Source organism: Aristolochia californica, unplaced genomic scaffold (genome assembly GCF_029961685.1).
Source record: "Aristolochia californica isolate CCGP_79_NKW_82.1479 unplaced genomic scaffold, dmAriCali1.0.hap1 SCAF_4, whole genome shotgun sequence".
In the NCBI taxonomy this organism is placed as follows: Eukaryota; Viridiplantae; Streptophyta; class Magnoliopsida; order Piperales; family Aristolochiaceae; genus Aristolochia; species Aristolochia californica.
Genome location: NW_027182103.1, coordinates 9,609,541 through 9,632,699, shown reverse-complemented (window position 1 = coordinate 9,632,699; position 23,159 = coordinate 9,609,541). Strand labels below are relative to the sequence as shown.

At 37.5% G+C, this 23,159-nt stretch overlaps 1 protein-coding gene across 2 annotated transcripts; it reads right to left on the bottom strand.

Annotated features, from left to right (window-relative positions):
• Positions 1 to 3,273: 3,273 nt before the first annotated feature.
• Positions 3,274 to 11,835, bottom strand: LOC137963774 (phosphate transporter PHO1-like). Of its 2 annotated transcripts, none has more exons than XM_068810971.1 (15): positions 11,602 to 11,835; positions 10,902 to 10,997; positions 10,525 to 10,763; positions 9,720 to 10,055; positions 9,512 to 9,560; positions 8,806 to 8,877; positions 7,989 to 8,118; positions 7,547 to 7,667; positions 4,970 to 5,222; positions 4,759 to 4,863; positions 4,618 to 4,662; positions 4,335 to 4,487; positions 3,773 to 4,051; positions 3,550 to 3,686; positions 3,274 to 3,391 (listed from the first exon to the last, which is right to left on the bottom strand). In XM_068810971.1, the coding sequence occupies exons 1-15, from the start codon at positions 11,833 to 11,835 to the stop codon at positions 3,301 to 3,303; spliced, it is 2,340 nt and encodes a 779-aa protein (XP_068667072.1). In that variant the 3' UTR covers positions 3,274 to 3,300. The 2 variants fall into 2 exon arrangements, with proteins under 2 accessions (XP_068667072.1, XP_068667073.1); XM_068810972.1 differs by having other exon boundaries at positions 10,902 to 10,976.
• Positions 11,836 to 23,159: the final 11,324 nt, after the last annotated feature.

Sequence of the window (23,159 nt, the reverse complement as noted above, 5' to 3'; positions counted from 1 at the left end):
CATATTTCTTCCGCGACTCGACTATATTGGTCTACTATTTGACTCAGTTCAATTCGGTTCTTTACCTTCGGTTGGATTATTATTTTGAAGTATTGGCAACATATTTATTGGTCAGCATATTATTTGGTACAGATACTAGCATCGAATTATTTCATGGGTCCTTTTACAAGAATTTTTATTATTCGGTACGTGTTATTGGGCCTAGGCCTATTTTAGGTTCTACTATTGTGTCTCTTTGGATGATACATTATTATTGAAGAATGACTTCTCAATTGCTGATTTTTATCAACATTGGATATTCTAATGATGAAGAAAGCTAAGGTGGCCCCAGAATATTATCTTGCGGATAATTACTCGTTACCCTCCTTAATTGGTATTTATTACTCCTACCATTTGAGAGTCGGTGTCCTGTGGAGGGACACGGTGATGGAGGAATTTTATTACACTTATAAATATTACATATAGACCCACTACCTATAGAAGATAGGATTGTGCCCTACATCCAGCATGAGTTATGACTAGAGTATAGAGCGATGTCATACAACTTGGAGTGATTTTACTCTGACTTATTTTATGTCAGTTGGGCCTCAAGGAAGAGACTACCAGTGTGAGGGGGAATATTGGAAGATATGGAGGATTGCCAATTTATACAAGAAATTCTTATACACCATTTGCAGCAAACTAGGAGTTCATGATGTTTCTCACCCCCAACTTGAGGGGGAGCATTGGAAGATGAGCCCAAGCCCACCCGACCAAGGAAGGCCCATACATCCAAGTGTGTTGGAAGATGGGCCCAAGCCCATGATACCAAGAAAGGCCCACACATCCAAGAGATGTGGAAGATGAGCTCAAGGTCCATAGACCAAGGAGAAGGCCTACATCCCCATACAATGACGATAGGATGGTAAATAAAGAGTCATCTCATAGATGGCATTGATGTAATAAGGTTAAAGTTCTAGGGGGCATTATTATAATATTTTAGGATCATTAATCTATAAATTGATCTTTAAGGGGGAGGGTTAGGACAAAAAGTCCATAACCTCTTCTTCCACTTATTTTGTCCCAATGGGTGTTTCTCTCTTTTACTCCATGAACTATATCCATGGAGTCTTAAAAATTAACACGTTTCAAGAAATATATTAAGAAGAGCGTGGCCCATCCATTCAAGATGCAATTTCCCTCGTCTTCGAACAGACAATAAGGAGTTCCTACGAGATTAAAATTATAGACCTCACCATGGAGCACCGAGTCTTCATGGAGATAGTAACTCACATCCTCAGTATAGGGCAAGGTACCTACTCGAGACTCACAACTATTGATATTTTCTAGCTATGGGGAATTACCAAGTAGAGCTGGATTTTAGATATTTCTTGGGACTTTGAATGTTTGACATTGTCGTGAGTACCCGTGTTGATGGCCTCCCATTTGCGCACATCAATCATGTGGCTTAGTTGGGTTAAATTGATGGATGAAAATGTCAATCAGATAGAACAAAATTAAAAATTTTGGTTTATCAAAGTGGAGAGGGCAATGGGTTCCCAAGAGTGAATACAGGAAGCATTCACCTCGAGCTAACTCAGGTGGAGAACTGAGTGAAGAGCATCAATTAGCTGGAGACGAATATGAATTTGTCAAGAGGAAGTAGACAGATGAAGCCTCATCCTCAACAGATAGACTCCACAGACTCGAAGACGCTATGGAGGTAAAAGCATCACATGCTGATATGAAGGCTGGAAAACTCAAGATTCGTTCCATCCTTCAGTTAATCCTCAGCTACCTCGCTCCATCTACGCCTCCTGAGAGCTAGGCCTAAGCCTAGGTTGATCGAGTGGACCTATTGATGTACTTTTTTGTTCATATGATTGTACCCACTCAATTTTGCACCGATGGATGCTCTCTTATTATATGAGAGTCCTTAGAGCCAATTTGTGTTTTGCTTAATATTGTCTTATTCTTTTTTTTTTATTATGACAAAAAGGGGAGAAAGCACTAAGAGAGCACTAAAATGAACTAACTCTCAAATCACTTGAAATTTCATTGCTTAAATTTTAAGGGTTGTTGATATTTTAGTTTTTATATATTATTAGGTTTTGTCATTATAAAAAAGGGGCAGATTGTTGACCAAGTTTTAATTCTCATCCATATTTTCATGATAATAAAACGTAATCAATCTAATAATTGTAAATTCAACATTTCATATGCCTAACCTTCAAGAGACATAAAAATCAAGATCTATTCCAAAGAATCAGCACAAGCATCTCAAGACCTCAAGCTTTGAATGAATATCAAGTCATCTTGAAGAAACACCCACAAGAGAATAAACGAAGAACTGAAGATTAGAGTCCAAGTAGCTTAAAAAATTTCAAAGACTCAGTTGAAGAGCAAATATGAAAGAGTCTTATAAGAAATAGTAGGTTAACATCACATTTTCTCAAAGTTTTTCCCGAACTTGAGGATTACAAAGATAATGGGAAGAGCAGCATTCACTTGCAAGTAATAAGGTTAATCAAACTAATCCAAAAACCCATTCACAAATGACATGTGAGATAATCAAAATAAAACATTCCAAAGATTGGAAATTATTAAATTTGTAGATTTCAACAATAGATATAGAAAAGACTATGAGATATCAAATAGGCTTCAATCTCTTCCTTTAAGTGTGGAATTTTGAAACATATTTGCAGCTATACACTTCCATTTTTTTTCTCCCTACTTCTCTGTTCTTTTCTCTCCTACTCTCCTCTTCTCCTCTTTTATCTCTTTTCACCCAAATTTTCTTCTTCTTTTGTTTCTCTGAACTCCCCTTCTCTCATGTGAGAGAAAGAGATGTATAAATGGTGGACCCCACACAACCCAATAGTCTGAGAACTGTCCTGATATTCTGAAAATTCTTCTCCATGAGAAATTGCTTTTCTCTTAAAATGTTACTTTGATTCGTATACAAATCAAAATATTACATAAACATTTCACTATAGTTTATAGACTTGATGGTACAATGGATTAGGTAGTTACAGCAAATTAGGACGCTGAGTGAAAACATTTTTGCCAATTGAGTTTTCGTAGACCAGAAGACAATATTTCTCCGGAACTTCTTTCTTCACAATAAAAACAAGCAAAAAATGTACAGGGATTTAGTTTGCACACCGGGAACCTTGCGCCGTACCTTGAATCAGATCTTCCACAATCAGCAGTGACATCGATAGCAGTTATGCCAATCTCTCTTTCTGAATCCATCCAGAGAGTGACGAGGCACGCAGCCTTTCCGTGTCCCAAACCGTTCCATCCCGTTTCTGTCAGCCTTCAATCATCGGAATCCATCTCACGGAATGGCAATGGAACTGCCTTCACTGCCCTGAACTTAACTACATTGTTCAAGTGTTCGTTCTCCAATCTGTATCATGTCCGTTTCGTTAGTATCCGATAGAGAATGTTTTTTGGACATTCTACAGTATGGGTGAATAAACTGAGTTTTCAATCCCATCTGCGTTTTACGAATTATAGTTTCGGTGCTTTCAACATCGTTAAGTGAGGTTGCACGTTGAACAATACCTGTAGAAGTTCCAATGCCCACGTCGAATTATCTCTAGCGATGCCAAGAAAAAGTCGAGCAATCGATAATCCATCTTCCCAATGTTTAGGGGCATTATGGTTTCGACCCAAGCGAGTCTGAGTACAAAATTAAATCCCTGCAATGCATATATAATTAAACCAAGTGGTTGAACAGGGAAAGTTGCTTGCAATGATTTGTGGTTTCCAGAAGTAATTTACTTACAATTGAGAAGTAGTAGATGCTGTTGCGCTTTAGAATGAGGTCATCTCTGAGCCACGGATTCTTCGATTTTGGGTTTAGAAGGCCCCAGTCCTTGACAAAATCCCAGTACAACTGATATAGGGTCGCCACCGAGGAAGTGGCGATGACCGTGCCCAACCAGAGTGGCGTGGGACTCATGGCGTACGTTAACCGTGCCCCAGCAGCAAGCATGGCAGAAACGTACTTCCCTAAGTTGGCGATATGGTTGATGTCTCCTTCATCGAACCATCTCCTTGCACACTTGATCAAAACAGCCAATATAGAGAGTCATTCACTCAATCGAGAAAGCAATACCAGAAAAGTTGAATACATATCCGACGGTTTCAAGTTCAATTACTAACACGGTGGTTCGAGGAAAATGGCCGCAGCATTCTTCTTTTAAGAAGTCAGATTTGCTATAACACACTAGCAAATTTTTCAGTGCCTAAAAAATAGGGGTAATATAAGAAATATTTCTGTTTCTGTTCCTATTAATCCCTGTGTGACTTGTGAAAGCAGGTAAGTGTTAGCGTTGTAAGTTTACCTGCATAGCCCGCCAGTAGTAAGGCAGGAACGAGATGACATACGCAAGCTCCTTGTATAGCTTGCTCGAAGTGCAGGTTGCGTATTGGTGAGTCTTGAAGCTCCCTGCAAGAAAATAGCAGGTTGTGAACTCCATGTGCCTCAGCAAAGGAATCTGAAAGAAACAAAGAGGAAGCCATCCCAAATCAGCAACTTCCTTTCAGATGGTAATATTGAAGAGCATTTGTTATAAGGCCAAAGACCTTTATTACCCAAACTAATCTAAATAATGATTAGAGTTTCACCTGGCTGGTTAGCTGATCAGCCATGAAGAAATCTACCATTAATACCTGGATATTCCACAATTAATGTCAGCCAGAGATAGGTTAAACACTGATCTATAAATTAAAAGTTACCCACGGCAAAGAAGAGTAATAGGAAATTGCCTTGTAAAATGGCGAGCAAATGATGTTACGCATAACACGCATCAAGCAATACCGACTCGAGCGGTAAAAAATATTAAAGGGACAGATCAGCAATCCTGTGAACAACTGAAAAAAAAAGGTCGTTCTTCCAGTTATACTTCACTGAGACGATCAGTTTAATTGAGATAGAACAAGAAAATAAGGTCAGAATCCATGCATAGAGGGATATTACCAAGAAGAGAATTCCGGGAATCATCACATCTACATGAAGTGGTGAGAAACCATTTGATCTTAAGAGAAAGTGGACGACCATGGATCCGACCACCATGGTCATAAATGAGGTGCATATTAAAAAGACATCCCTGTACTTGAGAGCTGTGCTGAGAGAGAAATCAAAGATGAAGTTGTAGTTTATTCTGGTGCTCTTCCACATGAAAAGGTTGCACCCGTACAAAAATATGTGCAGACTGAGCAGAGCAAACATGCTGCACATAACGAGGACAATCTATAAGCTTCTTGTTACTGAAGTGACGAAATCAAACGTTAAGAAGTCAAATTCATTGCATATCGGAAGCTAGAGTCGATCATAACTTTGGAGTCTTCAAATTGAGCCCACTGGTGGAGGGCTAGATTGACTTGTATATTACTTAGTCTATGACCGACTCACTGGATACCACTTGCACGAATCCATTATAACCTTCAGCAGGAGAGATCTGGCCGGTGCTCCCTTTATACGAGTTGCCGGCATTGTAATTGGATCTTTCAGACATAATTGCAATCAGTTCCGTGCTTCAAATATTCCATCAAAGTGTATGCTGTAAATTCGTAGACACAGAATCTTGATCTTTATCATGGTTGAACAAAACAGGACATAGTTGTTCACCACTTCACCTTGTGTCTCGTCCATCATTTGAGCCAGCTCACCCTTTTTGGCACGCCAATGGAGTTTGAAATATGGATTCCATGTCACATCCATCTCCACTTTTAATAGAATAGATGGGCATTTATGCCATAGTATGTTAAAGGATATATATCAAATTATCTTGGGAATTTCACCAAAATAATAATTTAAAACAACTTATTTTAAAAAATAACGACGTAATCAAATTATTTTAAAAAATACCCAACTTTGACCAGTCCACTGCACATGTGTGCAGTCAAAGGCGACACGTAAGCTTTGACTGCTTACATATTGCCATGTCATCAGTACAGTGAAGTTAGATGAACACGTTGTGCCATGTCATTATTTCGCCACGACTTTTTCCATGTCAATTGCCATGTCATTAAAAAAAATTGAATAATTTTTTTAAAAATATAAAAAGTTCAAATACACTTTTTATTTCCCCGCTCATCTTTCTCCTCTTCTCTCCTCTCCTCTCGCTCTCTCGCCGCTACTTGGCCTTAGTTTCCTCTCCTCTCCTCTCGCCCCCTCTCCTCTTGCCCTCTCGCCACTGCTCAGCCTCGCCCTCCTCTCCTCTCCTCTCCTCTCCCCTCTTGCAGTGCCTGCTACCGCCACTCCCTGTTGTCGCCGCTCAGCCTCACCCTCGACACCCCCCTCTCAATTAAAAAATTAAAAAATATTTTAAATCGATAATAAAATATGTTAAATTAGTAAGTTTAATATTTTTAAATTAATTAGTATATTTATTTTATTTTTAATTATTTTAAATACAAGGTAATAAAAAATCTATCGATAAATTTGAAAAAAATATATTGATAAATTTGATTTTTAAACTCAAAACTAAAATTTCAAAAAATTTAATTAAAATATTTTAAAAATCGATAATAAAAATGTGTTAAATAGGTAAGAGTAAGATTTTTTATAACTTATTATTTTAAATATAAGGTAATAAAAAGTGTACTGGTACATTTATTTTTTACACTCAAGTAAAATTTTCATATTTTTTCAGTTAATAAATATTTTTAATTGATAATAAAAGGTGTTGTAAGATTTTTAATTAACTAATATATATTTTTAATAATTTATTATTTTTAAATAATGTGATAAAAATTATACAAATAAATTGTATTTTTAAACTCTAAAATATTTTTTGTGTATATATTTTTCAATTTATAAATATTTTAAATTTCTAAATATTTTAAATCTAATTAGTATACTTATTTTAATTTTAATTTTTTAAAATATAAAGTAATTAAAAGTGTAAAGATAAATTTTTTAAATTAATAAATATTTTTATTGATATTAAATGGTGTTAAATAAGTAAGAGTTAAATTTTTAATTGTTTATTAGATTTCTTTAATAAGTTATTATTTTAGATATAAGGTAATTAAAAGTGTATTTATTATTTTAGATATAAGGTAATAAAAAGTGTATTTGATTTTTTATGTTTTTTTAAAAAATTATTCTAAATTTTATCATTTAATTACATGGCAACTGACATGGCAGAAGACGTGGCGAAATAATGACGTGGCAGACGACGTGTTCATCTAACTTCTCTACATTGATGACATGGCGACATGTAAACAGTCAAAGCTTATATGTCGACTTTGATTGCACACATGTGCAGTAGATCGGTCAAAGTTGGGTATTTTTTAAAATAATTTGATGATGTCACTATTTTTTAAAATAAGTTGTTTTAAATGGTTATTTTGGTTAAATTCCCAATTATCTTATTATAAACTTATTTTTAAATTCTAGCCAGACAAAAAAAAAAAGCTGGAAAGCTAAAATTGATTTCTACTGAATCTACTCTCTTTTCGACCTTGGATTGGTCTTATCCTATCTGTTGTTAATGAATATCAAGCAGAGAGTATAAATACAGAGAAGAGTGTGGTGGGTCTACGCTACCTGAAAATGGGGTAAACGGTTTCCACATAACCTGCTTCTGCTGTAGCAGAGAACATGCCAGACAGATGAGCCATGATGGCGTATATGCTGAATAACGTTGCAAAGGAACCTGTGAATAGACCTGCAACGGAAAAAAAAAATCAAGAACGAGAAGAGTGCAAGACGTGAGAAAGAATACTGTTGCTTTTTTCTATTTGGGTGAACCAGAAGAAATTTTGGCAGAAAATACTAAATAGAACTAAATTGACGTTTCTAGCTTTCTATTTCCCAGCAACCCCGTTCTAGATGTCTGTGTTGCAAGTAAAGGCCATGAGTGATAACGTGTTCTTCGGTGTGTAAAAGGAGAGGACCAGAGGGTGTGAGGGGCAACAAAGAGGAGGAAGAGGCGCTGGAGTTTAGTTTTGGTTTTGTTTGTATCTGGAACTTCTTACAGTTTACATACCTACTAAAAAGGTGACCATGTGAGATTCTTCGTGCTGTTGTGGTCTGAGATACTTCATCGCTTTTTTCCTGTCATTGTTGGCGAAATGCTTTGTGAAGATGGGTTCCACCTCGTCCGCAAGTCTAACCACCTGAAACAGAATCAATTTTCATTTAATCAATCAACGAAACCGCCTGGACTTCAACGGAGATGGGTAAGTGCGACAAGGCAATTTGTTTTGGACAGCTACCGTTTTGTCTGGTAGGATCTATAACTCGGAACTCAGAAAGAAACGAAAATTCAACAAGAGTATCTCCTATAAGATGTTCCCACTTCACCCGGTGTCCGGTGCTAATTACGCTAGAGTGGTAATTTGGGAAATTGTAATGTCCACCACCGAAAGACTATTGTCCGCTGAAAATTTAATTTAAATAGGTGCAACTTGGATCATCACGAGATGCGCTTTCGTCCCTTGATGAAACCAGAAATAAGCCTGAAAGTGAAGCGTCTCTGAATTTGATACATTTAAATGCTTCACGTTACTAAGTTTAGGTAAAACGTATCAGTGGACAAATCTTTCGGGCATGTGGATAGGCGTCCGTCCTCATATACATCTATTTCATACGAATCAAAGACAGGACAAAGGTGTACCCCAGGAGAAGCAGAAGCCCTTCGAATGGTATTTGGCTTTTTCTCTTCTGGTGAAACGTATTTTGGCATATATGCTGGGAGCCAAGCACCTGAGTGCTCATCTATGCATTGCGTGTACGAGTAAAGCTACTGTGCCACTAAAATGAGAGCATCAAGAGGACGACAATATGGTTCTCAAGTACCGTACCTTATCCGAGCTGATGAAATGAGATCTCTTCACCACTTTCAGATACGTCCCCGATGCTTGCTGGTTAACTACCTGCACAAGCCCGACCGTATCTCAGAATTTGAATCCGAATTTCATTACTTCCAAGGAAAATATCTAATATGTTGCTTTCTTTTGCTTTATTTTACGGTTTTTAGGTAGGAATGGTTGGGCTATCAAGAGACCGATAAAAGACCTAAATTTCAGTCTTAACATGTCAACCCGCCCGCCATTCATCAAAATGAACACAGCAACATTTTGGCAAAATGAGATTTCAAATTTGTTATAATTCTTATAATTTTTTTCGATCGCTTACATAACAAGATCAGTTATGCAGTTACTGACCTTCCCTTGTGGTGGGAAGCCTATATCTTAAAAGGAGTTCATCCAGGGTCCTCTTTTACGAGTTTTAACTATGTACCATGGCAAAAACTCATTCAGAAAAGAAACCGTTGTTGAAATTCACAGCAGAAAATCATGGTGGAAATTCTTCGCTAAATGGCAACATGAATGGTGGACATTATATACATGTTACTAGAGAATATTTAAAAATCAAGGCAAATAGAACTGAAAAGACAGATTAAAGTGGACCTCATTTGATGAATTTAAAAGAGAGATGGTTCGTTTTGGAAAGAAAAGCATTAAATAGCCTTATCAACAGCCAAGAAAGAAAAGCAACTAAAAATACCTTGTCGAACTTCTTGAGGATTTTCGTGAAGGCCACCATATTCAAGGAGCTGTATGTATTTACCACGCGACATTAGATTAAGAAACATTTTAGGGGATGAGTAGCTCTAAAAGCAGAAATTATGAAGCAGTTTCATCGACAAATAAAAAGACAACATGTAAATATAAAGTAGAATTATCCCTCCTGTACATTAAGTTTAGTCTCTTACCTGTAAGTCTTTAACAAGCCGAGCCCCCGATAAAGCTCTACAAAAGCACCTCTAATCATCTTTTCGGCGCACTTGATTTTTTTCCAGTTATTAAAATCATCTCGAATTTCTTTCTTGGGACTGTTGAGCAGATCTTCCCAGAGCATGGAGGTGACTGCTGTGATTATCCGAGTCGGTGTCGTCGCCGGGATGTCAATCCTCATCGCTACCTTCCTCATTCCTTTCTTCGTTTGATGCTGACCTGAATCGATTACATGTAGCCTATTCCGTTCAAGAGCCGCGATGACGTCGTCGACTGCTGGCCCGTCAGATTGCGGCTCCTCAGACTCCGGTGGGCTCTTTGCAACAACACACAAGTCCGTTTTAGTAAATTGTAACCATCCGATTTCCAGCATCCATTTACAAGTACGAGAAGAGAGTGGTGAATTTTTTAGTGCGCCGTGTCTTTTTAATCATTACCAGATGTTTTTGGGAAGAAGAATGTCTTATTATAGTTTGTGTTCATTTTCTATGTGAAGAACTAAATAATATTTTAACACAAAATGTTTGCAACATCTGGGTTAGCCTATCTGTGCACCAGGCGCGATGGGACTTAAATTTAACGAGCTGTATCACACTTGTTTCATGCTCCACGTAAAAAGACCATTTTCCAACGTTGTAGAGTGTAGTGGACGGCTGGAAACAACGCCGCCAGTCCCGGTTTATTGCTTGAAAATCGAAAGAAAGCAGGGACACAGAAACAACGACAGCAATAAGTTTTCAGTGCTCGACAAGGATCTAAGGTCGACAGAGGCAAGGAGAAAACATACCAGAATACTCAGAACTTCTCGCAGAAGAGGAGTCGGATTGAGGAAGAGAGCCTAGGTCCGATCTTGACGGAAAACTTTTCCTACTCCAGTCATGGAGGACTTGCTTGAGGTCGAGAAGGATCTGGAGCTGCTTATTTAAAATTTCTCCTCTTTCCAGAAACTCGCACTCTTTAGTTTTGTAAAATTGATTGACTTTATTCAGCTCCTCATTCAACCTCTCGAAAAATTCTATGATCTGTCACCGTCACGAACAAATAATAAAAATAACTCCGGGAAATCAACTAAAATTCATCCGAAACGGGAAAAAAAAAAAGGAAACAGAGTAAAAAAGAATGGAAAAACAGAGAAAGGAACAAATCTTTTACAGTTTTACCTCGTCTCTTTCAGAAAATAACTGATCAAGGTCGGTTTCGTATTGAGCTTCCTCGTCTCCTCCATGCCTCCGCGCCTGAACCCAAAACACGTGAGACTATCAATATCGCCGTGCGCCGTGATAAAATCAGAAATTATTCAATTTGTTAGAAACTCAGTAGGGCAGAAAATAAAAAATAAAAAAATCACGAGTTTGTCGTGAATAGAAGTTTGGGCTATTTCGGCTTGAGCGTGGGAATTAAGAACAAAAATGCCTTCGGAAACAAATGATGACTTATCCTCTTAGGGAACGGACGTTCCACAAATAATATTATTGAATTCACGGTAGTGAACAATAATTTCATGCTATCTAGCAGTGCTTTTGAAACCTAAAGTGATAACCTATTGAACGCTCTTTATTCGCGACATTGGAACCAAGACCGCGAAAACATTAAACAGCTTGTCCATGGTTACTTCAAGGCAGAAGCGACTGGCCTGGAAATGAGATCGCCAAAGCGATCTGCAAATTGGCTATCTAGTAACTAAACTCTTTTGAAATGACATCTGTACCTCATATTTCTAACACCGACTAACTGAAAAAGAGTAAACAGAGCCGAGGGAAAGAAGAACTAAAGAGGTTTAACAGTCTAAACTCTGGAAAAGCTTTTACTGTTTATGAATCATTGGAAACGCTAGGTTTTTATGTTTAGCGGTTCTAGTACCTGAATAATTTCTCGTTTCTCTCCTCCGCCCGTAACTGTAGAGGAGATCTTCCGTCCGATACTGTTAACGCGATCAAGAAAAGAAAAGTCGAAATCGTTTCTGTCATCGAGTTGCGGAATTCTTCTGTTGAGTTTGATCTTCTTAATGTATTTCTTCAATTGCCAGTAATTGACGAACGCTTCTTTCCACTCAGGAATCAACTGAGCATGGAGCTCTTTGGAGAACTTCACCATTTCTATATTGTTTCTAGCCGAAAACACAAATTTTTGCTCACAGTACCAGCCGAGAGGAGAACTCACAAGAAGAGGCGACGAACGGAGAGCATGGGAGCAGAAGGGCCTGAAGGTCTAGCAGAGTTTCGTCTTATATAGAGCTCAAGAACGCGGGGAGAGGCTTTTTTGTTTGTTGTCTGATAAATTTTCAATTCAGTGAATTTTTTGAGCCGACCGATCTCAACGGCTTTACACTTCACACGGAGGGGCACCGTACTCTCATTTTAATTGTGGAACTTGGAAATGACGGTATTATCCCTGGCCATTGGCTCGCCCGAATCGGGTGCATCAACATATCGAAAAACAGGCCTACTTGAAGATTCATTTGGTTATGCTACTATGAGTACTTTCGCACATGCTTACAACAAGCACCAAGAATCTTAAAAGTTTCGAAGCTTAACGAATAGTTAGTAACTGCCTCTCTGTTTTTAGAATACCTAAAATCTCTTATTGGGTCTTCTAACTCGAGCTTTACTGAAAATGGTGGTACTATTTCACGTTTCTCTTGGTTCTTAATTTCGGATAGGCCATTGTCATTACTCGATAGATTAAGTGGCATGATGGCTGCCCTATTAAATCTACCAAAAAGTGGCATGAGATCTTTACCTCAGCAGCAGGAAAGACCATCTCATAGACTCGGCAAAGTTTGCTTCATCCAAGTGTCATTAACAGATGAAATTATATCTATCTACTATGACTTCATCTCCAACGGCTTTCGTGACGTCATTATGCGAAAATTCGTATGGAGGGCACAAGGCTCCTGAGCCTTGAGCAGTAAGCCTAATAAGGGAAGAGTTTCAGCTACGGAAAAAATAATTTATCGAATAGCTTGGATTCGTTTTTTAAAGAATTAATTGGCCGAAAGGTGATGATTGTGTTTCTTATGGAAATATTATCAAACAGGTGATCTTCATCAGGAAAGAAGCTAAACCGGAGACGGTATCTTCTTCGATTTCCATTTTTGCTGCCATCCACCTCAGATTTAGCCCACCAAAATGTCAACCCCATTGCTTGCAAACTTCTTAAACAACCCCTTTGATTGACGTTTCAGGAAGAAAGAAAGAGAGTAAGTAGTCAGCGCCATTCCAGTTGTTTGGAAGACAGCTCAAATCTCAGGAAATTGGTTGCTCTGATAGTTTGTCAACGAGCAAGTAATTGAGGAAGGAGGGAGATGATTCATTAACACATTAGCTTTGGAAGATATCCAGTTTTGGGCTGGCAAGAGACGTGAGAACGTGACGGAGCCTCCTAGCATTTGGGGGCGCCCTCATAAGGGTGAGTTATGATAATGAGTTGTGTGAGATGTATAAAATATATATCAAATAAATTATTTATAAAATTATGCATACATTTAAAAAAAGAAAAGAATGATAGGGGAGGTTCGGGATTGAATCTCGATAATGGATTAGAACCCACCAATATTAATCTTTTTTATCCCAAATATTGCCTAGCTTATTTTGTAATTTTTGAATCTAGCCATAAATTTACTATGACCTCTCCTTAATGCCCATCATTGAAAATTTATATTTTAGGAAAAACTAGAAATATTTTTCCTAGGATACATATTTCCAAAAAAAACTTTAAATAAAATCCTATTACTATTAGAGACTTACTAGAAAATTACAAGAAACATTTAAATTTTTTTTTAGGAAAGTTAAATGGACCTCTTATTGCCTCTTCTAAAATTAATAATTAATCTAATATATTACTATACTCATCAATAAATTTTTAATCAAATAAAATGTCAAACACAAAATTATTATGAAAATTGCCTCATGCTAAAAATATTATATCATCAACTGTCAAATACTTATTCAAAAAGAAAATCTTACTTTAGAAAATTATATTATTTTTTAACAAGAATTTCTAATTAGAAAAATATTTTAAAAAAACATGAGGCACTAATGATCCCTATATTTCTACTAAAAATGTCTTTTCAATTTCTTCAAGAGAAAGGACGAGACAAAGAGGTTTTTTTTTTTTTTGCGACAGGAGAGAGATAGGGGGGACGGGCTTCCTTCGTTTTCTTCGTCGGAAATCGGCTCGTTTGAGTTAACGAGCCAGCTCGCGAGCTTTCGAGCCGAACCTTGATTCGGTTGAGCTCGGCTCATTAACTCAAACGAGTCAATTTCGGATCTCGAGCTCGAGAGATACCGAATCGAACCGAGCCGGCTCGGTTCGAAGCCACCCCTACCTGTAACCATCGGCGTTTGAAATTCATGATTCATTTCTTAAACAATCGTTAAGCTTTCTGCTTGATCGCCATCTCGGTTCGAAGCCACCCCTACCCGTAACAATCGGCGTTTGAAATTCATGATTCATTTCTTAAACAACCGTTAAGCTTTCTGCTCGATCGCCATCTTGTGGACAAGAAGCTAGTTTGCGGACTAGACTATACAAAAATGTGAAAAGTGTTTGATAGATTACACAAAAAAAGTTATAAGCAAAAGGTTCATGCATTTCCCCCTGTTGAAAGGATATGTGGGTAAGAAATGTCACTCATCAGCTTGTTCAGTGCCCACACCTTTTGACAACAACAACTTGCATCCTCCCACTCATAAATACAGCTTGTGAAGTTCGTAGGGTAGCTTGTTTCTGCCTAAAGCGTTCTTTCACTCGGTAAATGTCTCCTCAGAGAAGATCTTTTTGAGAAGAAGTTCATCTCTTCTTCCTTTATATCATATGGTAGTCACTCACTTGGATACTACAGTGATCTTTAAGCCAGTGGCCTCATATTCCTACTGTCGTAAGTGGGTGTGTTGGAATAACATTTGTACTAAAGAGGGGAGACAATTGAAGTTGTCCTCTTCATTCTTAATCATTAAACCTTCTCTAGTTCACTCACAATGTTAAGAGAAAATATTCTTCTCTCACTAATTAATATGATATCGAATCGGTCACATTCACCTATTCGTTATCCTAATTATGTCTACCTTTCCTTTTAACAGACTAATGAATCTCTCCTAGTATATTGAATCAGATTTATTCCTATTTTTTTTATTAAATTAAACAAGTACTGTAACATTGCTTATCCATGTCACTCACTCATGTGAGTGATGATTGCATTTGACTTAACTTGTGGAGGCACCAGATAATCACCATATCCATTAAGTTCCTTTTAAATTGCTTCATCTTGTCTCGAAGGTGGAAGCCGATGCATCATGGTGCTATAAGAGTCATAGTATCAACATGAGTAATGAATAACAATTCATACTTTCATGCAATATTGTTAAAAGTTACCTTTGTGGATTTATAGCCAATAGGTCAACTCTCTAATAAGAGGTGGCATGACTTTGTAATTATACAAGCTGGTATATATCCTTTTATGTATTTTTTTATTCTTAAGCGGTATAACCCTAAGAATATTATTGACATTGTAATCTTCTCATTTCAACCATAAATAGAGGCATGAGAATATGAGATAGAACATTTAGCTCTATCACTCTTTTTTCAATTCCTCTCTTCTTTGCTTCTTTGCTTCTCTTCCTCTCTCCCACGAGTTAGGGTTTCTCCCTTCTCCTTTTTCCTTTCTTCTCTTCTTTCTTCTCCTAACTCTTTGTAATCACTATGAGAAGGTCGTAAAAATCAACATGGTATTAGAGCGGACAAGGATCTGACATGGAAAAGGAGAAGAAAAGAAAGAAAAAAATGAGGTTTTTTTTCTTTAATCTTTTTTTCTTCCCAATTCTTTTTTTCATTGGATTTCTCCATCTCTTATGACACTTTTTATATAAAAAATTGTAAATTTTTAGAAATATTTTTGAGTCTAGCTTTAATACAAAAAAATTATATTTAGAGTTTTCTACAAAGTAAAATTTACATCTGAAGTAGCGAAGGTTAGGCAACAAAAAAGCTTTGAACAACAACAAAAAAATTCAACTTGCGGGATGTTTTGTGCTAAAAAAGAATTTATATAGAGAATTAAGTCAAAAGAAAGCTATGTGAGTCTATTTTCTAAACTAAAAAATTGTTTCTCAATAAAATATTTATAGAGAGAAATATCTATAATTAAATAATTAAAGGTCATGTTGATAGCTTATTACACGCAAAAATCCGAATTTAAACCATTTTTTTTTCTTCAAAATTTTGAGTTGCTAATCTTTGTTTGACAAATTTTCCTATTTATTTTCTATCTCTAGTCAATATTTTACTAACTTTAGTGTCTTTCCTTCATTAAGAATTTCCTTTCTTTGATCTAATATTACACGAGTTTCCTTAAGAAAAGTGATCTTTCCCAACATGAGTTTTTTTTTTTTTTTTTTTTCAAATTTTAAAAATTATGAATTAGAAAGTCTTGTTCCCTCATTCTAAATTCAAAATATTAGTATCCTAAATCTACCTTATTCTAGAATTTATTTCTTGAATATTTTCTTTCCTGATCATGTTAAAAAACTCAACTGCCTTCCTTGAAAATTATATTTTTAGAAAGTTTCTATTATTATTTTCTATCTCGAAACTTTTTTTATTGTATTTTTTTTAAGCTTACTCAATCATACATATATAAGAATTATTATTTTTATCTCCCTCTTGAATCAAACCTTCACACAACTTTTTTATTGGAGTTTTTTTAAGTTTACTCAATCATACACATAGAGGAATTATTTTTATCTCCCTCTTGAGTCAAACCTGATCACTTTTTATCTATCTTTTGGTCTAAAGAACTATATATCCATTAAGGTCAACAATTAAAACTATTAAGAGTTGAGATCACTCATGCTGACCAAACTTGTGAGAATTAATTAAGTGGTTCTATATGCGAGGGTGTGTACTTATGAAATAGAAAAGGGATGCATCACACTTAGTATTTCGGTCCTTGTTTCAACTTAATTAAGAAATGGCAACCCATTATGCGTTGATTATCTATTTTAATACACAAAAAGTTGTTCTTGACGCAAAGGCATTTCCTTAAGGCTGTGTTTGGAACACATAAAGTGAAGAAAAAAATGGAAAAAAAAAGAAAAGGAAAAGAAATTTTTTTTTCTCTTATTGGAAGCAAAAGGAAAATGGAAAATAAAATAAAAAATTAATAATTTTTAAAATTTTAACGATTAAAATTATATAAAAGCCTAAGAACTAAAATATCTATAAGTATTACAATATCATTTCTAGGCTTCTATTTATCAATTAAAAATCAATATTATCAATTATTTTATTTATAAAATTTATCATAAATAAGCATACTATGATTTAAAATTTCTATGAATTTAAATTTATGATGTTAAATTTGTCTTTTTTATATTACAATAATTATATACAATGATTTGAATTTAAATGTTTTTTATACTATGATAAAAAAAATTCTCTTACTTCTCTTTCTTTTCTTTCCAAATTTCGCATTTTTTTTATAGAAAATCCATTAACTAAGAAAAAAAGTAAGTTTCACTTTTTTTTTTTCTCTTCAAGAATTTGTGTTGCCAAAGACTGAAAAAAGAACTTTTTTTTCCCCATTTTTTTTCTTTTCTTGTCAATTCTGTGGTTTCCAAATATGTCTGAAATATTGTAACCCAAACTTTGTTAAAGGCTTAGTGGAAAAATAGAACACAAGTGAGGGTACACTAAGCTTGATCCTGATGATATCAGATGAAAATTAGAATAATTAGTGGAGGATTAGACTTTTAGTCAATGTGTTAAAAACCCTTGGAGGCCAATCAAGTGGCTTAAACTAGTCCTATGTCATTATGACCCACTTAAATTAGCTAATGTTACTGGACTGTAAACAACACTTTAAGGACAACATTTGTGGACAAATGGAGAGAGAATTGCCACACTTTAAAGCTCATTCACTTAGACTTAGCCAAATTAGAACGAGTTTTAACTCAAGGATTGTCATAGTGATTTTCTCATCAACAAAGGCAGGACATGTCACCTTTTGTCATTTGATTGGATTAGACAAAGAGGTGTCGTTACTCTCAGTGGGAAAGCACCCTAAGAAATTATCTTTGATCCTCTTTAAAAGCATTGTAAGTGGTAGCGTTTGGGGCTTGGATTCTTTCTGCTTCATTTTGTATCTGCTTTAAGAAGATTTGATAAAAACCACCACACTTTGAAGGTGGTGTTGATGATGAATTTATAATCTTTACAATACCATATACAAAATATTACAATCAATATGAAACGGAAATTATATAAAGAATTAGCCTATAATTAGGGCTAATTGTCCTCAACTGAATATACAAAAATGGAGCCTTGAATCAAGGTGACATATCTTCAACAACCTTGAATCAAAGCGATGTATCTTCAACAGTATCCTCAACACCCCCCCTGTGGTGGATTGGAACGAACGTGAAGCTTTGATTGAAAAAATTCAAAAAGAGGTTGAGGAACACTTTTGGTGAAGATGTCAGCAACCTGTAGGTGAGAGAGCACATACAGGGTGTGAAGTTTGCCAGCGACAACAAGTTCCCGAAGAAAATAGTAATCTAATTCAACATGTTTGGCCCGCTTGTGGGAAACAAGATTGGAGCTTAAGAAGATAGCACTTTTGTTATCGTATAAGAGCATGGGTGGCTGGAGAACGGGGACCTTGAGATCATGCAGAAGATGCGTAAGCCAAAGAAGTTCAGCAATGGTCATAGCTAGGGCGCGATACTCAGATTCACAACTGGAGCGTGAGACAGTAAATTGGTTCTTTGACTCCAAGAAACGAGATTGTTACCAAGATAAATGGAGTAGCCTGATGTGGAACAACAAGTATCGGGGTAGCCAGCCCAGTCAGCATCCGAATAAGCGACTAGCGCACTGGGAACAGTGGATGGACGAAAAATAAGGCCAAAATGGATGGAGTATGTTGATTTTCAGGACTCCATGAATTTAGCTAATGGATAAAAAGAGAGAGAAACCCATTGGGAGAAAACCAGAGGAAGAAGAGACTATGGATTTGATGATTCTCACCCTCCTCTTGAAGCTCTATTTATTGATTAATGAAACTACTGTATTACAATAATACCCCTGAACTTAGGGTTTAAGGTTTAGGGTTTTAACCCTTGAACTTTAACCTAATTACATAAATGCCATCTCTATGAGATGACTCTTTATTTACCATCCTACCATCGTTGTATTTGGGCCTATGGGCCTTGTCCTTGATCTATGGGCCTTGAGTCCATCTTCTATATCTCTTGGTTACATGGGTCTTCCTTGGTCTTATGGGCTTGGGCCCATCTTCTAATACACTTGGATATGTGGGTCTTGCTTGTCGTGTGGGCTTGGGCCCTGTCTCTATCTCTATCATGCCCCTTCAAAATGGACAGCATGAGCAACATCTGGGCGCAAAATGATCAAATACTGAAGGGCGCCAACCAAAGATCGATAGAGAGTAGGATCAGAGGAAGGAGAACCATCAGTAGACAAGTGTTGGGAAATAACCATGGGAGTATGAAAAGGTTTGTTGTCGAACAATTGAGCGCGAGTGAGAATATCCCAAGCATATTTTAACTGACTGATAAATAGACCATCAGGAGTGAGCGAAGCTTCGAGACCAAGAAAGTAATTGAGGGAGCCCAAATCCTTGGTAGCAAACTCAGAATGAAGCTTACGAGTAAAGCTGTCAAGCAGATATGGATTGTTGCCGATAACAATAATGTCATCAACATAAAGAAGCAAATATATAAGGCTAGACTGTTGATGAAAGACAAAGAGAGGTGTCGGCGCGGCTACAAGAAAACCCAAGGGTGAGAAGAAAGGAGCTGAAACGCTGAAACCAGGCACGAGGCGCTTGCTTTAGGCCATAGAGAACTTTCTTTAACAAACAAACATGAGTGGGAAAATGATGATCAATATACCCAGGAGGTTGTTCCATATAAACATGTTCAGTAGGGTTGCCATTGAGGAAGGCATTCTTGACATCAAGTTGACGAAGAAGCCATTTATTGGTAACAGTAAGAGAAAGCACAACACGGACAGTGGTAGCTTTGACAACCGGATTAAAAGTGTCAGTGTAATCGAGACCAGGTACTTGAGTATAACCTTTGGCAACAAGGCGAGCTTTAAGATGCTCGACAGAACCATCCGACAAATATTTAGTGCGAAACACCCATTTAGAGCCCACGATGTTGTTGTAGACAGGACGAGGAACCAAAATCCAAGTGCCATTTTGTTGTAAAACTTGAACTTCTTCATCCATGGCAGCAAGCCAAGCAGGATTCTTAGCAGCAGATTTGAATCCTTTGGGCTCAGTGGAAGTAAGAAGAGCCGAAATAAGTCCAAAAGAGCCCAAGACACTTAGATGCGCTGGATGACGAGGCTTGAAAATACCAGCTTTAGCTCGGGTAATCATAGGATGAGAGCCCAAGGGAGAAGGAAGATGAACAACAGTCTCAATAGAAGGTGGACTAGAGGCCGAGGGTGGCAAAGAGCACTTGCAAGAGGATTATCAACCTGTATAGACTCATTCAAAGGGTCAGAACAAATGTTACACGGGGAGGAGCTGGATCGAGGAATGTGAGGGGAATGTGGAGGAGGGGAAGGGGTGCGTGGATCAATATGATGAAGACGCGGTTCCAAGAAATTGGATATGTGAAGAGAAGAGAGTGGTTGGGCCTGGGAGTTAGTGATTGTAGGAAAGTGAGTTTTATCAAATTGAGCATGACAGATGATATATAGCCTAGAGGCGAGAGGATCAAGACAACAAAACCCTTTGTGAGAGGGACTATAACCTAAGAAAATACAAGGAATACTGCGGGGAGAAAGTTTGTGAGGCATATAATCACGCAAACAAGGATAAACACGACAACCGAAAGGATGAAAATTTTCATAATTTGGAGAGTAGCCATATAAAAGGTGAAAAGGTGACTTACCTCCAAGAAGCGGAGTGGCAACCGGTTGATGATATAAGTTGCAGTGCTGAAAGCGTCAACCTAGAAGTGAGAAGGAAGATGAGAGTGGAAGAGAAGTGCTACGCCAGTCTCAGTCAGATGACGATGTTTTCTTTCAGCCTGACCATTTTGAGCAAGAGTATATGGGCAAGAGAGTTGATGTTGAATGTCAGAAGAAAGTAGATAGGCTTTGAAGTAATTACTAGTAAATTTGGCACCACCATCACTTTGGAAAATCTTGATACGAATGGAATGTTGGGTTTCCACAAATTTTTGAAATTGAAGAAAAATATCAAAGAAATCATATTTAAATTTCAGAGGATAAAACTAGGTGAATCGGGAATAATCATCAATAAAAATTACATAGTAGAGAAAACCCGAATTTGATTTGGTAGGGGAAGAACCCCAAAGATCGCAATGAATGAGATCTAACACATGAGATGACCTGCGTTCATTTCAAGAATAAGGCAAACGATGATTTTTAGCAAGGTCGCTGGTACTACATAGTTTGGGAGAAGGCAATAAAGACAGAAGAGAAAGATGTCATGTTTTGTTTAAAAATGAAATAACAGAGTGATTCACATGACCAATACGAGTATGTCATAAATCATATGAAGCACGTAGAGATTTATTTCTACGAACAGAAAGAAAAGCAGAGTTGCCGTGCTCCAGCACATGAAGCCCTTCATCTCTTTTACCGGTTGCCACCACTCTTCCTGTTTGAAGATTCTGGATAGTGAAAAAGGTATTATTAAATGTCACAGAGAGAGGAAAATCAGAAGTTAATTTACTAATTGAAAGAAGATTTTTTGTGAGATGAGGAACAACCAAGACATCTAATAAGTGAATATTTGGAACAGGAGAAAAGGTACCAGTGTGGGTAATGGGTAGAGAGACACCATTTCCTGCAATCACAGAGTCCTTACCCGTGTAATTTTTGGACTGATCTAAAGTAGATGGATTGGTGGTTATAGGGGCGGAAGCCCCAGTGTCCAAAAACCAGTCAGCCGCCTCAGATCCAAAGAGAGAAGAAGATGTGTTGAAGGCTTCAGCAAGATTCGTCAAGGAATTAGTCTGAGCATACCGCTGATTGCAACGATCAACATAATGGCCCTCCATGCGACAAATTTTGTAGCGGGGTGGACGGCAACCCTGACCAGAGTGGGTGCGTTCTCAGTTGGAAGAGGTGTGGCTGTGGGAATGAGGACGACCTCGCTGGTTACCACGGGAAGCAGAGGAAGTTCCATGGGTATTGGTACGGCTACAATTAGTGGCTGTGAACGCCGTAGTGGTGGCATGAGGCTCAAGGAACCGGTGGAACAACTCAAAACTTTCTGCTTTAGAAACTAAATCTGCAAAACAGGAGAGAGTAATGAGAGCCATCTGAGCGGTAGAAAAACTGGAAAATTCAGTGCCGAAGCCACAAAGGAACCAATGCACTTTGTCAATGTCCTCGACAGGTCTACCTATGGCATGGAGCTAGTCACATAGGGCTTTAAAAGTATGAGTGTACTCAGCAACTGGTTTGGTGTTGCGTTTCATCAGTTGCAAATCATCCTTGAGTCGTAGTTCACGGGCTTTCAAATGATGGTTGAAGGTATTCTCCAATGCGACCCAGACATCATGGGCAGTGGAGAGGCCAACAACGACAGTCATGGCTTCCTCGGTGAGAGAGGAGAGCAGTAAAATGAGAAGCCGTTGATCGGCTGATTTCCATGCAAGAAATTTGGGGTTGAGTCTGGTAGAGGTGGCTGGTTCAAATCGAGGTGGCGGGACAAGAGGGACAAGAGTACAATCGACATAAGCTAACAGTTTTGACTCTCAAGGGGAGGAAGAAATTGGCTTTTCTAGAGAAGATAATTAGAGGAAGAAATCTTGATGGTGATCATGTGGATTAGAGTGTTAAAAGGGAGAAGATGAGAAGAAGATTCGGAAGCCATGGGAGACACAAAACGATTTTTTTTTTTTGACTTTGACTTTGCTCTGTCAACTAGTTGGAGCGGACGACTCACCAGGAGGCGCGGCGACGTCTTCTATAAAGACCGAAGCGAGAAGCTACAAAGCCGAAAAGAAACCAGTGGAGAAGAAATAGGCAAACGGCAATCGAACAACGATCGACGGCAGATTGCAACAGCAAGCGGCGCTGATTCTTGAAGGTGACGACGTGTGAAGGACGAACAACGACAGGGATAATGTCTCTTGCTGTAGATTCTCGTTGGACGTGATTTGTGAAAGCAAGCGGCTACGATAGAGAGCAGATGACGAACATAGGCGATGAACAACGACGCCACAAGAAAAGAAAGGGGTAGTGAAGCTTGGATAAAAAATTTAGAATCGCTTGGCAGAGACAGGGTAGAACGCATGCTCTGATACCATGAGAAGATTTGATAAAAACCACCACACTTCGAAGGTGGTGTTGATGATGAATTTATAATCTTTACAATACCATAAACAGAATATTACAATTAATTTGAA